This window comes from Crotalus tigris, unplaced genomic scaffold (genome assembly GCF_016545835.1).
Source record: "Crotalus tigris isolate CLP2741 ecotype Arizona unplaced genomic scaffold, ASM1654583v1 scf7180000024345.2110221, whole genome shotgun sequence".
NCBI classification, from domain to species: domain Eukaryota; kingdom Metazoa; phylum Chordata; class Lepidosauria; order Squamata; family Viperidae; genus Crotalus; species Crotalus tigris.
The window spans coordinates 186653-204556 of NW_024100514.1; the positions used below are offsets into that span (position 1 = coordinate 186653).

At 36.4% G+C, this 17904-nt stretch overlaps 1 protein-coding gene across 8 annotated transcripts in view; it reads right to left on the reverse strand.

Annotated features, from left to right (window-relative positions):
- HELZ (helicase with zinc finger) overlaps positions 1–17904 on the reverse strand; it is a 144698-nt gene that overhangs the window by 41097 nt on the left and 85697 nt on the right. For all 8 annotated transcript variants that reach the window (XM_039326834.1, XM_039326830.1, XM_039326833.1 and 5 more), the window contains 4 exons: positions 9409–9587; positions 6796–6914; positions 4221–4366; positions 2100–2247 (listed from right to left, as the gene is read on the reverse strand). In XM_039326834.1, coding sequence (XP_039182768.1) covers positions 2100–2247; positions 4221–4366; positions 6796–6914; positions 9409–9587 — 592 coding nt within the window. The remainder of the gene's footprint in view (positions 1–2099; positions 2248–4220; positions 4367–6795; positions 6915–9408; positions 9588–17904) is intronic.

Consider the following 17904-nt stretch of genomic DNA (forward strand, 5'->3'; position numbering starts at 1 on the left):
CTTTCTCCCAGGATTTTTTGCAACTTCATAGTCTAGCTCACAGCACATAATCAGGAGTTAAACAAAGGAGAATAGAAAATGGTTTTGTTTCTCTCGTTTTATGGAGAAACGTATTATACCATTTCTCTAAGAATGCCTTGAGGGCTACTGAATCCAAGATCATGAGGAAAGGGATTTGTTGTCTCTTTTTCAGACTCAAAAAAGGAGTAATTTTAATGAAGAATGAGGGAAGATGTACTGCTACTGATGTTATAACAGCTCACAAAACACTTCCTCAGGATTTGTTCTGATAATACAAAGTGGCTAAATTAAACAGAAATGTGTCTTGTTTGTTCCTGTGGACAAACTAGTACCACGTTGGCAAATATTCTAGGAATATAGCAAAAAATAATAAAGAAGCCGAAGTATTGTATATAAATGTCCCTTCAGACTGTCTTATGCATGAATATATCTTTTAAAGCCATATAATAGCCTGGGTGAATCAGCTCTATCTACGAATAAAGGAACTACATATGGAATGTCCAAAACCTAAATATTTACTAAGATGATTTAGATCTAATCATGAATTTTCCATTCTCTCTTTCTGGAATACCTAGAATAGTAATAGAAAAATGGTTTTATAGCCAACATCGCAATAACTGTGAGAAGAAAATACCTATCTTTTTCTGGAAGACAGGACATTAAAAATTAAATTCTCAAATCATTTCATAAAAGCATACACTGAGACATAGCTACTAGCATTGTAGTTATATTGGAAATGTAAACACCGATCAAAGGAGTCCCCTTTTCCATGCTATTCCTCACATTCACAACCTGGACACTTTCCAAATATGTAGACTTCCGTGAGAATGACCACTGCTAAATTTCTCAACTCTGTCTACGGATCTGGAGGATGCCCATATTGGGTGGGTTGATATACCCGCTAAAATGATCTTACAAGAAAGAAATCATCTTTTTATCTCTTCTCTCTCGGTGTTATTCCTAAATTGCTCTCATGCATATTTCTGGTAAGAGAGCACATGAAGCAGCTTGCAAAGCAGTAAGAGACTATAAATAGGGAAATTGGTACAAATATTAAGATTGAGAATCATTGCACTAGGCAAGTTGTTCCAGAGACCAGAATGCATTTGGAAGAGAATTAATCCAGTGTTCATTTTGTCTTTAAACAGCCTAACTCTCCCCATATTTCAAATTGTGAAATTAAGAAGTATTTAAAAAGGAGAAGAGGGGGTGCTTCAGCTTAAATGAAAGATGGAGAAAGAAAGAATTAATGGAGATGGCATTCTAGAGATAACTTTTTCATCTTTTGATAATTCTAGCTCACAGGCCATCAACTTATGGTCCCTGGACTAATTTCATGCAATTTGAGGATTAATGTCAAAAGTCTTCTAAAACAAAGTATTTACACTTTTTGCAAGGTTAAGCTATTCCTGACTTCTATTTGGAGAAAAAAGGGAATGGGGGATTGTTATCTATGCTTGGTTAAATTATATCATCTCTGACTCTAACATATTACTTTCAAGGGAATATAATCCTCCTTACTTTATAATGCATAATCTTTAAAAAAAAATGCCCAACCCTGTTCTAATTGCACAATGGAATCGTGTTTTTTTTTTTAAAAACCCACAGACTTTTTGTTTAGTTTTGCCATAAACTATGAACAGTAAACAGCAATCGTTAATGAAATCTTCACACTTGCAGAGGCATTTTATCACAAAATACTTTGAGGAACCAATTAGGCCAAATTTCTATGTAGAACCAAACATAGTAATTTCATGTAAGACATGGATAATTTATGGGTCTTGGCTTTAAAAAAAATAAGAGGTTGATATCTACAAGCAGATATGGTGGCTTCTTTACATATATACTTCAAATTAGTCAATCATGAGAATGTGCCATTGACTTCTACGTTAGCATGGGACAGCCAACTCAATACTCAGTTGGAGATGGCAATTGGACAGCGGCAAGCTCATAATCAGGAGTGTAAGGCTATATTTAAAGAAGTTCTTGTTTAAGCCAAGTGCTCTTGATGTCCAAATTAGCATTGTTAAAAAATTATTATAATCACAAAAACGGTTAACTGAAGTCAAATCAACTACCTCTGCATTATTGTAAAAAGCAGTACTGTTCTTTTCTTGCACATCTTCTCCTCGTGCTGTGAAGAATGTCAGAGGATAAAAATCTTTGTGTGCAGGCTGTTTTCCACTGGCCATCAATTTGCCCTCATAAAAAAGCTCAGAAGTATAACTGCAATGGAGAGAAACAAAAAATAAAGAAAGAAATATAGAAATATCATATAAGGGCTGAAGCTGGATAGGCAGGAACCAGCAATATTCAGGCCAAAGAGAACCGTTATGTAAACATTCTGCTTGTTATTGCTTTGCCTGTGAATCAGACACAGTTTTACAACTTCAGTATGTTTTTATGTAAATATATAGCAATGCACCGAAGCTGTGAATGAATGCCTCAGCACGTACACTGGTTTTAGCATCATTTGGAGATTTAATTATGTTTTGATTAATTCTATCTTCTTCAGTCTGATACTCTACAGAGATGTTGAGATCACCACGCCTAGAATTTGCCATCACCCTGCTCAGTAGCTAGGAAGTCTAGAAACTACAGCTCTAACATTTCTGGAAAACACCAAGATGACAATAGGAAAGGGTAACATTTTATAAGCAACTATTTGGGACTATTTGTTACAATACAAATGATTGCTTGCATTTTTTTTAAAAAAAAAAACAAAATCTCACAGAAAATAACCTATATGCATATTTTTTGTTTTTCGCATGCCCTGTGCTTGCTCAAAGAATAAACTCTTAAAACACAAGTGTTCATTTTAAAAATCACTTTTAAGAAAAAAAACTGTATTTATTCTGGACAATATAGTATAGTGTGCCTATTATATTTCTGAGACCATTTATGAAATTTTATGTTAATAGAGCTATTCCTAAAAATCTCTGCGTGCAGAAGTACGGTACCATATAAAATATGAAATTCTCCTTTACTATCAAATGGGAAGGGAGACTCTCCTCTAATTTAGCCATCAAGATATAAATTCTTATTTACACGCTATTATTTAATAATAATGGTGGTGGTGTAACATCAGTGACTTTCTGAAGCTGCATGTGGAAAACCTGCAAAGGCACAAAGATCCCATCTTTAAAATGCATCCATGATATCTCTTGATGCAATTGATGTAGCATACTATGTCATTTCCCTGTCAATTTTGCACAGATAATTAACCAATAAATTTTGTCATTTTGTCTGAACATCTGCATTTGCTCATTTCCTGCATTAATGTTTCTATTCCTAGACCACGATTATCATTTCAAACATCAATTTAGATTCAAAAATGCCAAGAACTGATTTGCTAGATAACTGCTTTCACGTTGCCTTGTTTTACCAGTTTACACTAATACACGGCTGTCAAAATCAATTGTGTCATGTGACGTATCATGATGTATCATGACGTTTTTTTGCCTTTGCAGAACCGGGGTAGACATGACCTACGCCTGATGCATCTGGCCCATGGGCTGCCAGTTTGACAATCCTGTACTAATAGCATAGTAAAGATTCTGGTTCTCAACTGAACCACATCAAATTGAACAAGTACTGAGGTCAGCATGTAATAGAAGTCTTCAATCCAGCAAACAAGCCCACATACTTGAAAATTATTTAACCAATTTGGCTATTCCGCTGTTACACACAATCAGGTGGTTCTACTGTAATCGTTCTAGCAAGAATTAACATTTTTACATTGCAAAAGAACTTGAAATACAAGTGGAAGTACAAATTTTATGCATTTCCAGTTTATATACTACAAAATATTGTCCTGAGTTTGGTCTCTACAATGTCACACAAACTCTATTCAATATTGTTAGTGTAAGGGCAACATAGCCAAGTTTCACTGTAAAAATAAAGGTCTGCTTATGTAATATTGGAGAAAGATTGGCTTTAATATTACAACAAATTACAGGCTATGGTAGCATAAACCACAATTAAAAAATCCAAGTAGGCCATTCTACTAAATCTCAAAATAATACAGTATTCTTACTTATTTCCAATATAAAAAAAACAGTAGTCTTATTATGCTAATAATAGTGGTAGGTTATTACACATCTCTTTTCAACTAATTGGGGAGTGTAATGGCAAAAGCTTCTGTTAGACACTTGTACCAGCCAAGCAGAGTGTGATACAGTGAAAAAGTTCACACCTACTTGATGATAGCTTCATGGGAGCGATAGTTCTCACACAGCAAGATCCTGCATGGAAATTCTGCAGGGCAATGTTCATAAAGACGATCAAGTAGTGAAACATGAAGATTTCTTTCTCTGGCAAATTCACTGTACACAAAAGGACTAAGCTGTAACCAAGAAAAATCAAAAGAAAGATATTATTTTATAACTGAATATTTGTGTAGAACATTATCTCAATAGAAAAACTAATGTCCAACTTCAAAAAATGGTATTAGTAAATGTATGTACAGTCAGGGGGAAAAAGAACACTATATTAGTTTACACACACATATACTATATACACACAATGTGTGTGTGTGTGTGTGTATACACACACACATACATTTGTTAAGTATTGTGTGGGAAAGCTCTGCTTAACCCAAGCAATGTTTTTCACGAACCTTGCTAAGAAAAAAACTCTAAATCATAGAATTATATAGTGCCTATGGGGGAAGGATGTCATAAACTTTCTTAAGCTTGAGTGTATTTATTTTTTTATTCATCAAACTGACATGATAGCTTTTTTCAGGTGCTCAAGGTAGCAAACAGTCTTTACTCCTCCCATAGCAACCTCATGACGCAGGTTGGACTGAGGAAGTAACTGATCCAAATCATCAAGTAAGTTTTCATGATTGAGGTGGCGAGAACCTGCTCCTAGACCAACATCTTAATTATTGTACAAACTTCATCACAGGCACAAACTGGTAATCAGATGAATGTAATAAAGAATTTCTAGTCAATTTAGATGTCATTGACTGGATATACAGATAATCATGCTGAGAAAATTTTTTTTAGATATAATTACATCCTCTTAATCTACACAGTTTTTTCCCTGTAAAGACACTTAGGATTTTCTCTCTGCCTTTCATTCTCTTTTTTTTCCTCCTCTAGTAATGATCTGTATGTGTTTTAGCTCAAATTATTTCTCCGAACTTTTCCCAGTCCAAAATAAATGCTTTAACAGCTCTAAAAGCCTTTTCTTTATAAAATTTCTATTGTGTTTTATATTACTGTCATTCTAAATGTGATAAAAGTCTTATTCTCAGTACTTTTACCGAAATAATTATGATTTATTCTTCTGTGACACTTTTTTTCTCATGATAGCTAAACAGTTTCTTGTTCCATTCAAAAGGGCTTCTAGTCTTGTTTACATATACTATTTTTTCGTTTTTAAAGATTATTAAAGATTATTATCCATATTTTCTCTTCTACTATTTTTTGTAGATTAGGTCTTTGATACCAACTCCTCTTTTCTATTTAAATCTTACCAAATCTCACTTTTAGGTAGCAAGTTCAGTTTTGACTATCACTTGTTAGCTTAATAACTGTATTACAGTATTTTCTCTTATGTGATTCTGAGACCAAAACAGTTAACAGAGGTTATGTCTTGCATAATAAGGAGAGATTTTACTATGGGCCGAGATATTTTTCACACTACTTCCCTAAAAATTTCAACTTGCAGATCCCAAGGATACTGATTTAATCAGCCAAAAAGGGCAAGAATCTAGTAAGTTAAGTAACAGTAATTAACAAAGAAGAGATAAAATGCTGAATTTACATCTGCATTTATACTTTTTGCTTTGAATAAAAACTTTTTATTCTTTTATATAATCTCCTTCATTGGGCTAGCTTTCCTCCAGTAGCCACTGACACACTAGTCGTGATGAAAGAGTAGGTTTTTTTTTTTTTTGCTGCTTTTTCTAAGGGAAATACAGGTTTTAGCATTTACATTTATTTATTATTTATCTCTAGCCTTTATTACTAATATTAAGCGACAAATATTTTATTTTAAAAAGTTTTCTTTCTATGGGACTGCTTAGGATGAAAAAAAAAAACCTTACAGTCTCACGAATGAAGGCAAATATACGTGTGCAGGATCCAACCTGGGTCGGTCACCGGGACCAGAGGTTTAGTCATCCGAGCTTTCGGACTTGTGCTGGAGCCCATGGAAGACTAAGTAAACCTCTGGCCTCGTTTTCTGATCCAGACTGTATCCTGCAACTCTTGCAATCTGGATAAGCTATTCACCACCATGTAAGTAATCATGAACATGTCCCAAAGGTGATTTGTTTCAAAAGACAACTGGACTTTGTTTTTCCTTTAAGATGTTTCACTTCTCATCCAAAAAGCTTCTGAAGAACTGAAACAGGACAACCATGACCTGGATGACGGAAAATCTCCATAGACAATCACAAGTATGGATTCCACACTTGGATCCAGATTTTAATGTTTGTGTTTCAACCTTTTGTTAAAACATATATGTACCACTGTATTCCTTTATCACTTATAGAATATTATCCTACCTTACCTAAATATAGAGGCAAGTTATAGTGAGTCTAGCAAGTCACTATATTCCTGTCAATTGCTTTTAGTAGAGTTTTGAACTAAAAACCTATAGCAGGATTTTAAGCTAAGCACTTCCTGATTTATGTTTCATTCTCTTAAATCCTACACCAAAATAATTCTTGATGTAATCCTTCTTCTATACTTTATAATTTGCAAACCAAGCTAGTGTTCTTAAAAAAATTGGGATAAGTTCGGAAATAGACATCATTACCTGCATATGGTCTCCAGCCAAGACAATTCTTGTATATTTATTTGCTAGTGCTAAAGGCATAATAGTCTCACACTCCATTGCCTGTGCAGCTTCATCCAACAGAATGTGTGTAAAAAACCCTACAAAGCAAACACGGACAAAATATTAAATAGCAAGCAATGAAAGCTGTGATAGTCTTATGAAAATATTTAGGTTCGGTCCTGTGAACAAGATTCAGTCTTGGCTCTAATCAACACAAAGTCTCTGATAAGATAATTTTGATAAACTATTTCAAGTCAATATATTTATTTCTTGTTATTTTGTTATATTTGTGTTGTTATTGTGAGGCAATGACAAGTTTAAAATTTAGACAAGCAAAAGATATCCCCTGATAACTCCTTTTTTTTCATCCACACTCAAGTATCAAAGAAGTAAGGCAAGATGCATGAAACATATTATTTATAAGAGAACTGGTTTCTGCTTTCCCTGAAAACATATTAGAGAGATAGAAGTTGATATTGAATATGGGAATAATGTCTGTCATCTCTGTCTGAACTCTCGGTCATCTGATTTCTTTTCTAATGTTTTCAATTGGAGATCTTGACTTGTTATTCTGGGAAGGAAGTGACTGTCCTTTTTAGTGCATCAGGAGAGAGGAGTGTATAGCATTAGAAATTAAAAGACAGCTATATATTTAAGACTATCTTCCCATAATTAGATGGTCCTCTATCCCAACTAATGCCCCTGTGCATTAATATTGGAGGTAAAGGATAAAGAATTACAGTGATCTATAGAGATTCCACATTTCACTCTAGGTTTTCAGATTATTTGACTGCTTTCAGATCATTTGACTATTTTCAGATTATTTGAGTGCTAAAAGGTTTGCACTTACTGCTGGGTACACTGGAATACTTTTGGAATGTTGCCTGTTAATCTCTCAGTTCTGATGATGTCCAGCAGATATTTTACCAGATGTTGTAATCTGGTGCTATCTGGCTTAAAATGAAATATATAACATGTTGCATTTTTAATTTTTAATTGTTAACTCCCTAGACAAGTTTTCTTTTCCTGACATTTTGTGTGTGCGTGTGTGTGTGTGTGTGTGTGCGTGTGTGTGTATGTTATTTTTTGATCAATAGAATACTTGGTAGGAATAATCTAAGTCAAAACAGAATGCAAGGCGTGTTTGAAAAAGGTCAGATTAATTTATATACAGATAAATAATAAAATCCAGTTAGGAAAAAACAACACTTTTCAAATTTAAAAATTTGAAACAAAGATTTTTGAAGAGAAAGAGACAATATACAAAAGTATATTTTAAAGTATACAAAAATTCATTGAGAGAACAGATAATTTCAGTCTGGAAGAGACTGTCTCTGATATTCATAACAAATGAAAAATAGCTTAAAAGATATTATAATTAAAATTTCAACTGCTTATTGCACTTCAACTATTATTATGAACAAGGTACTTTTGAATATCTAATTACATCTGAATGAAATATCTTTTTAACAAAAAATAGCATTACTCATGTATGGAAAACTGAAGAAGGTAGAACCGCTGCGAAAATATTAGAGCAAATCAGACAACACTGAAGTACTTTCTTAATCAGACGGAAATATATATGAAAGCCATTTTTAAATTCATATTATATGGCAAGAAATATATAAGATTGAATATATTAGAGATATGTGTTGATATTATAGCAAAGAAAGGTTGAACAGAATTTGAACAAACTCCTACATAAATATATTTACAGCTTATGGATTATTTCCCATGAACATATTCATTATTTTATTATTTATTACAACTATTTTTATGTTCCTTCAAACAACTAAGTTTGAGCAGTTTACATGCAGAATAATTCTAATTAGTTAATATTTGAGTCTCTTCAGTCCCTGATTAAAAACAAAACCGATTAAAAGGCTTAGTAAAAATCTATAGAGAAGTGAGCAAATCTGTCCACTTTCTTCATAATGCCCACAGATTAAATATATAATAAAAGATCTAACATTTAAATATAATTCATAAGGAGATCGTACCAGCTCTTCTTACTATCCACAGTTCACTTAAAGAAAATCCTTAAACCAGATCAATATAGAGAGCCAGATTTACAGTTAATTCCACTTATGGTAGAAGTTTTGATGTCAAATGTTCTGAAAATATCAAAGCTGTGCCAAGTTCATGAAAACGAACTGAAAATAAGGGTAGGAGCCACACTTATTTTTCTCTCCCATGTCTGTTAATTAACCCCCTCTTCCCCAGCTTCTGAGAAATTAATCTATGCCATACCAATTTAATATCAAGCCCCTTTAAATCCTAAAATATTATGTCATTTATGGGGAAGGAGACAGGATTTGGCTGGTTTTCAAATTGCTAACAGTATCTTTTTTTACTTACAGAAAAGTAAGATCCACAATAAAGATATGCATAAATATAAATTAATATGTAGATAACTTTATGTAGATAAAAAGTGAGCTAATATATCTCTGCTTTCTCACTGCTTTCCATTCACACAGAATGTCACACAAAATAAAGCTGTGATAGCTTTCACTTCTTGTAGAAAAAGATCACGAGAACTACGTATTGAAAAGAAAGGAGCAGTAAATAATTCTTTATAAAACATTATCTCACCAGGCTCAAGATCTAGCTGACACAGATATTGTGAAGTATTCAAAGTAACCACTACTACCCGTTGTTTAAGAATGTCTTCTTTCTGGGGCATCTGAAAGGTGGAATGTGTGCTTGAGATCAAACAGTATTGATGCACAATTGGGTGGACAGTTTTTACCCAACGATTTCTGAAATAAACCCTGGAAAAGAGGAAAAGATCTTATTTTTTGACAAAATATTGCAGCAGTAAATTCTTAACTTTTCTCCTTTTGTTCTCCTTTTGAACACTATTTATTAAGCCGGGTAAACTATAAAGGAATGTACTGTACACTGAATTCTCTAACATTATATGCATTCTTTTGCAGTGTAAAACTAGTTAGCCCTCTCCCCAATAGGATTGCATCACAGGTCATCAGAGTCCAGCAGGTTACATTTATGTAAACATATGATTACCTAGCCTTAATTAGCTTCAATAACAATATATTTTATTTCCACCAGAAGGTTACTGGAGTCAAGTTATTAGTGCAGGAGGCAATGGCTAGGATTATGCAAAAAGTCAGATTCCATCTCCAAAGAGGGCTTTGTGGAAGAGAGCAGGTGAAAGCCAGAAAACAGCACCTATCTGAAATACCATAAACCAGTCCTGCTTTTTTGAGGAAAGCAATCTCAAGCAATTTTTAGAGAGAGAATCTGAAGCATTATACAGATTTAATAACTGATAAAAGCAGTTGATGATCGTATTAAGTATTATCATCATCATTTCTGAAACGGCCGACACTTATAAACTACATTCAACTTTATCTGGAAAATTCCACAATGTTATTATCATTGTCCATGAGCAGATTTGAACATTCAGTCTTCAAGGAACTGCTCTGAATTCTGCTCGAGTTGCTATATTCCTAGGTAAAACAGAATTCCTGTGAACCAAATAATAGTTCAAACTTTTTATTTTACAGATACTAATCACTGTGATTTCTCTTCCTACTCACTGCAATTGTCTTAGCCATCTATATGTAGGAGATGACCAGGCTGAGCACGAGGGAGAGGTCAAACGTGTCATAAGTCATGAGTCCCTGTGCCTCTCTTATCTCCCACTCATTTTCTTTAATGGCCAGTTAATCAGATTCTTGTAGAGAGCTTAAGCTTGAAATAAATCTTTAGGCTCATTTGAACTGCCTGAATCTCCTGATTTCCTGGCACTTGACATTATATGCTCTTTTACAAATTATATTCAACTTGCAAAATATTTATATTTTGCTCTTTTGCTGAACCTGAGTATATCAGTGGAAAAATCCAACCTTGCTCTAAACAGCCAGGTCCCATTCTTTACCCTTGTAATTTACTTCCTGTGCAAGACATGGAATTAAAACCAGTATTTCTATGATTTTATGTCAGAAATAAGGCTCCTGGATTTAAGAGGATGGCAGCCAAGCTAACCAAATCTTATTTTACAGGTAGTTCTCGGTTATTGATGGTAATTGGGACCGGAATTTCTATCATTAAGCAAGGTGGCTGTAAAATGCTATGTCATGTGACTGCATCGCTTAGCAACAGCAATCCCTATTGCCGTCATTAGGTGAGGTTTGTGGGTCATTAAGCGAAGACTTCCTTGCAACTTCCTTCTGGCTTCCAATAATCAAAATCAGTGGGGAAGCCAACAGGAAGTTGCAAGCCCCCTGTAAGTGACTGCTGCCTTGGGGGGCTGGGGAATGTACAGATGGCTTGGGATGCATGGTGCAAGTGCAGCAAGTTTCAGGATGGCTGCTAGGGGGTGAGGGACAGCATGTGAAGGTCTGGGGTAGCACAAGGACATCAAGGCTCAGGGTGGCTGTTGGAGGACAGGGATGGGGGTATAAGAGTCTGGTGTGGTGCGACACCATCGCAAGAGGTGTGGGTAGTTCCTGCCAAGAGGGGTGGGCGTACAAAAGTTCAGTATGGTGTGACATTAGCACTGTGAAGCTTGAAGTGGTTGCTGCCAGGCACAGGAGACTTAAGTATCACTCCTTTGGCACCATTGTAATTTGGACCAGTCACTAAATGAGTGGTCATTAACCGAGGCCAACCTGTATTTGTATATCCAATCCTAACAATCACTTTCAGTTCCTCATCCAATGAACAAACAAGAATGTTTTATATGATTACAAGTACGTACTAAATTTCACATTATGCTGTTTTTTCTTCTTTTACGCATGCTGAACTCAATTATTAACATAAACCAACAAAAATAACATTTCTGCTACTTATTGTTAACCTCCCATATTTTAAAACTACCCACAGATCACTAAATGGCATGTAAATTTGGCAGATATTGGATACTGCGTGTAGATTCCCCAGAAGGTATTTTGTTCATCTATTAGAACAGGGATGTCAAATTCAATTTCAGTGAGGGCCGCTTCAGCATTATGGCTGCCCCCAAAGGGCCAGATGGGCGTGGCTGGATGGTCACAGCTAGGTCGCAGCGACTAGGTAGGTGTCACCAGCTCAACTCGGTGCAGCTTACTTGGTATGGCCAGGTGGGCATGGCTGGGTAGATGTGGCCAGTTAGATGCAGCCAGCCTAACTCCGCTGACTCAGGACAGCTGGGTCGGCACAGAAAAGTTGCACTGGCTAACTCAAAGTGTGGACAATTTGGTGCCCCACAAGCTCCTTGCTTCCCCAAACTACCAGCAACCATGTGCATGTGCACACACACACACACACACACACACACACACACACACGTACACACTGCATTCCAGGTTTGGGGATTTTATCTACATAGGAAGAGAGATCCGTCTCCCCAAGCCCAGGCATGATTGGCAGCTTGCCAGTTCAGATATGAATAAAAGTATCCAAGCTTGGAATGGAGTGCGCGTGCATGTGTGTGCACAGCACAACAAAGTTCTTGGTTGAATTACAAAAATCTCTGGTGAAAGAAGCAGGGGTGGCTGCATGAGGGAAGGCTGCCCCAACAAGCCAGCATCCTTCTTGAAAAGATTCCCTTTCAAGAAGGGCCAGCCTCCCTCATGCAAGGCCAGGGAGTGCTGCTCCCCTGCCTCCTCTTCTTGTTCTCCAGAGATCTGTCAAGGCAGAAATTTGACTCTGCACTTCCATGCGCGGCAGTGTTGCCCTCTACCACCTGCTTTGCCGGGAGGGGCACCAGATAAGGAAACACCAATGCTTGGATGTCTGGGATTGGGAGACGAATGTCTCCTTTGGCATGTGGCTGACACACACACACACACACACACACACACACACACACACACACACAACCACCTCTCATTCCAAGTTTAGAAACTTTTATACGCATCTGATCTGGCAAGTTGCCAATCATGCCTGGGCTTGGGGGAAAGGATCTTTCCTTCCTCTGTGGATAAAAGTCCCCAAACTTGGAATGGTGTGTGTGTGTCTGTGTGTGTGCGCGCGCATGCGTGTATGCGTTTGGCTGCCAGCAGTTTGGGGAGATGAGGAGCTTGTGGGACACCAAGTTGTCCCCACATCAAATTAGCCAATGCGATTTGTTCCGTGCCAACCCAGCCGTCCCGAGTCAATGGGGCCAGGCCGGCTGCACCTACCCAGCCATGCCTACCCAGCCACACCCACCTGGCCACTGTGAGTCATCTTAGACCCATTCCCACCCGCCCCTGCAGCTACTGCTGCCGTACAGCTCCATGTGTTGGAGAGGCTTCCACTGCCCGTCCTCTCTAGCGCTGCTGCCACTGACAAGACACGCGAAGAAGTCAGGAAGTAACTATTCAATATCTCCTCCTACTAGTCTGCTTGTGGGCCAGCTCTAAACATATTACGGGCCTCGAGTTTGACATGTCTGACTAGAAGATTAGGCAACTCACATTCCCAGGCCAGCCCCAAATTCTTTTGTTATACAGCCCCTAGATCCCCTCCAGCTTCAACTGCTGAAAATCCCATCAGTTTTCTGACAATTATATTTAAATTTGAATATACAAAACCTGTAGCTTAGTATAATTTCTTTAAAAAATAAAATAAATCTCTGCTCCCTAGATCCGTGAAAAAGCAGAAAGCCCCAATATGCCCATTTTGTATTATTGTTTCATCACTGGAAACTGCATCCAGCCAGCAAAGGTTTGTTAACTTTTGATCTACCACCTGGGTGAGCAACCTTTCAGCCTATGGGCTGCCACACAGATATGCACTAAGAAGTGTCTTCCAAGCTATGAATGCACTAAAATGGAGAAGGCTGATGGGCTGCACCTAACAATTGTGTTGTTTAAAAGTTCCTTGCTGCCGAATAATATTGCACTTCAATTCAGATATTTACAGGTCAATTCACCATAATTCAGATTATTACTGTAAATTCATATAAAACAGAAAGCTTACAAGTGAAAACCAACCATAGCGTATACACTCACTAATACACCACATACACATCTAGAACTATTTTACAGAAATGAAGCATTCAGGGAAAAACAACACCTATTTATTGCTTTTGGAATTATTTTCACTCTTTATTTTTTTATTCATAGAAAAAAATGCATCTGAGTAAGGAATAGAGTGACAATAGTCCCAGAAGCTATAAATAAACACTCAACCCAAACTAAACAAACAAATTAATGTGGTGAAATCAAGCTGCAGGCTATAACTACAGTTTCAAAGATCAGTAGTACATATTTACATGTCATGCAAAATGTGCTTCAAAAAAAAAAAAGAAGAGACAATAATTAGAAAATAAAGCAGAGGGTCCATGTAGGAGAGACATACAGCTTGCAGGACAATGAACAGAAGTCTTATCATTAACAGATATATAGAATAAGAAGGAAGGAACGGGGTCGTATGAAGGATATACGACGTGCAAGACACAAAATGTAAAGCAAAAGACAAATGCATAGAAAAACCCAATCAGCACACCTTAAACTTGCTTCCTTTTGTTTCAGCAGCTTAAGACAGGCTAGCTTGTTACAGATATTGCTACCTGCCTTTAAATTTGGATGTCTTTGCTCCTGTACGGGTAGTTCTCAAATTATGACCACAACTGAGTCCAACATTTCTGTTGGTAGGCGAGACAGCTGTTAAGTGAATTTTACAAGCATTCTTGCCACAGCTGTTAAATAAATCCCTACAATTGTTAAGTTAGTAACATGGCTGTTAAATGCATCTGGCTTCCCCATGGACTTTGCTTGTCAGACAGTTGCAAAAGGAGATCACATGAATCTGGGACACGCCAACTGTCATAAATATGAGCCAGTTGCCAAACATCCAAATTCTGATTACGTGATCATGGGTATGCTGCAATGATCGTGTGAAAAACAATTGTAAGTTACTTTTTTTTAGTCCCATTGTAACTTTGAACGGACACTAAATGAACGATTGCAAGTCAAGGACTGTCTGTTATACTCAGATCACTCCACTCCAAGGAAACACCAGTAACACAGGTTAGCACATTCATATACGAAAATAAGCAACCAATATTTCCACAGAGCATTTAACAGCTATGTACAGGATGACCCAGTTTCCAAAAAAAAAAAAAAAAAAAAATTACAAAACATTCCTATTAAATCCATTGGATGGTTGCAATCTTATTCAGAAATTAGACTATCAATTACATTTTGTGGATATTTAATATATATTGTTATCAGTACGTCAGCAGACCAGACACTGTTAATATGGCAACAGTATTTTCCTAAACTGAGGCAGAATGGCCAGATGGGGATCCTGAACAAATTTCATGAAGTAATAGAAGGGGAGGAACTGTACAAGTTCACTGACATGTATGTATGCATGCTTATTATTTATGTTTGATAAATAAAAGGAATTTTCTGAACTCAGAACCATTCATCAACAATGTTATATCAAGCACAATAAAAGTGCTTTAAGCCACATAATATCCTTGATTTATTCACAAGTTTTCTTTCCATAAAATTTTATTTTCCCCAGATTGTAATTTTAGAAAAAGCTGTATTCAGGACCATTATAATTTAGATTTTTAAATAAATAAGGAAACTTTTCAAATTGGTTTTCTTTTAATTTAGTTGAATTGGGTCTATGATGAAAAAAATTCAAAAATTTTGGTGAGACAACAGTGATCTAAGCAAGGTGATTTTATACTTCAGGTCTAGCATAACAAATGTCTTGCAACTAGCAGTTATGTAACACTTCCCACTGTACTGCCTTGCTATTTCTCACAGCTATTTTGAAAACATTTGTGAACATTTCATAGCTTAGAAATAAGCATACTTCAAAGAAACTAGGGCTTTGATTTAAAGTAAGAGCCAAACATGCCTCTGTTATCTGACACGACAGCAGACATGAGAAGGCAGCAAAAGGTGAATTGTGCCCTATAAAGTATGGAATAAAGTCTCTGGGTGATATATTATATATATATGGGTTTCCACTTAAAAGCATGTTTCATAATAAGCATAGTCTAGTCCAGGGATAGGCAACCTTGGCTCTTTTATGACTCGTGGACTTCAACTCCCAGAATTCCTGAGCCAGCATGGCTCAGCTTGGAAACCTCTCCCTTTCCCCTCAGCACGGCTGGCTCAGGAATTCTGGGAGTTGAAGTCCACGAGTCATAAAAGAGCCAAGGTTGCCTACCCCTGGTCTAGTCACTAGTACGAAAATGAAAACTAAGGAGATGGATTAGATCCATTAGATTCCTTGTTCTCTTGCAGATGAAAAAAGAAAACAATTCTATTGTGATTCATTCCTAAAACTATTAATTCTAATTCTGTTTGGCAAACTATCTGGAAAAGGGGCAAATGAGGAATATAAATTTTGTTTCTCTATTTGTAATCAAAATGATAAGGTAGTAAGCGTATATAACGGTAAGTGTAAAAATTAACATTTAAGCAATCATAGTATCTCTAAAAATAGAAACACTACTCATTTGCTATTGCTTTTCCAAAGCTATTGCTTTTCCAAAGAGACCATCCCTCCATTAGACAGGGAGCCTAAACAATTTCTTATTGAATGTGTTAAATAAGTTTCTAAAATCAATTAAATTTCAAAGGACTGAAGTGAAAGATTTTTCAGTACTTAATCTCAAAGAATTCCTAACTGCATGGCTTTTAAACAATCACCTGCATTGTATCTGAAATGATTAAATGGCAGCTTGAGTTTTAGTGGACCATATCAAATTGTTATGCACTCCTCAGTAAGTCCTCCACACTTAAATTAAAAATAAACTCTATAAATGATTTCTCAACTTCACCTTGAATTTAGTCTTCCCCATTTGCAACAGTTGAGATATCTTCAGCTTAAGCATGTTCTAAGGCAGGGGTGTCAAACTGCCGGCCCGCAGGCCGGATACATCATAGTGAAACCGTGCCTACCCCATTTCCGGCAATGGCAAAAAAAAGTCACGATATGTCGCGATATGTCACGTGATGTTGCGAGATTGACACTGTCGTTCTAAGGGATCAATATGAGCCAGATATTTTGGCTTACTCAGAGGCACTTGTGTTGCTTCCTTAACTTTGAATAGAATCCAATACAGAAATAATATATATATAATCTTTATTAAAAAAAAAATTAAATGGCAACTCTTCAACATGGGGCTGGCTAGGGAATTCTGGGAGTTGAATTCTACAGGTTTCAAAGTTGCCAAAGTTGGACACCCCTGATCTAGATCAACTGTCTATTTATATTAGCAGAAACTTAGTTTTCCAATCCACTTTGTGAGTTCCTTTTCAACTAGAATTGTCAGAGACTGAATATATGACCCACTGCATGCAAAGCTGTAATATTGGGTTCTTGCCACCAAAGGCTAAATGTTCATCAAGTGGTAACAAATAACTTATTTCAGTGAGCCAAGACAATGTTACAGAGGAATTAAAAGATTGTAAGAATATGTATTCAATGTGATTTTCACAGAAGACTTCTTCCTAGTCCCTATTTGTTCCAGTCTTTGCATTTATTATCCATCTTTATGTTAAGTTCAAACTTCTATAGAAATCTTTCTGATTTTATCGGCACAACAATGATAATGGCAGAGTTAGGAGGACTGGGCAAAAATATCTGGTCCAGAATCACTCAGAGGTTGGGTGAAGGGGGATACACTTGGATGTACTCCATTCCAGCCAAATAGCTTAATCCTTATATTATACTGAAGAGTAAGTAATGGATCCTATTCCCAAATACGATTGTATACAAATATGATCAGCAATGAACAGAATCAACTTTCCTAACGATACCTACTCATACAACCCAATATCTGGTTTGCAAAATGAACGTGAAAATATAGCATATCTACAATTTTATGAAAATAATGAGATATGTTCTATTGTACTCAAACATTCCCTGTTCTAAAAATGAAGTCTGTTAAAGTCACTTGATGCCATTTATCCAATCTTCCGAAAACAAACATTCTTATAAGATTTTTCCTTGCAGAAGAATATCTTTTGACACATGCGATCCTTTTCTAATTTTATGAGTAGAAGGTAGAAATTCTAATTCTAAGCTATCTCAGAGTAAGAAAGGAAATATTCTAGGACACGGGTGTCAAACTTGCTGCGTCACATGACGTGTCGTATGACACAATTGGCCCCCGGGCCGGCAGTT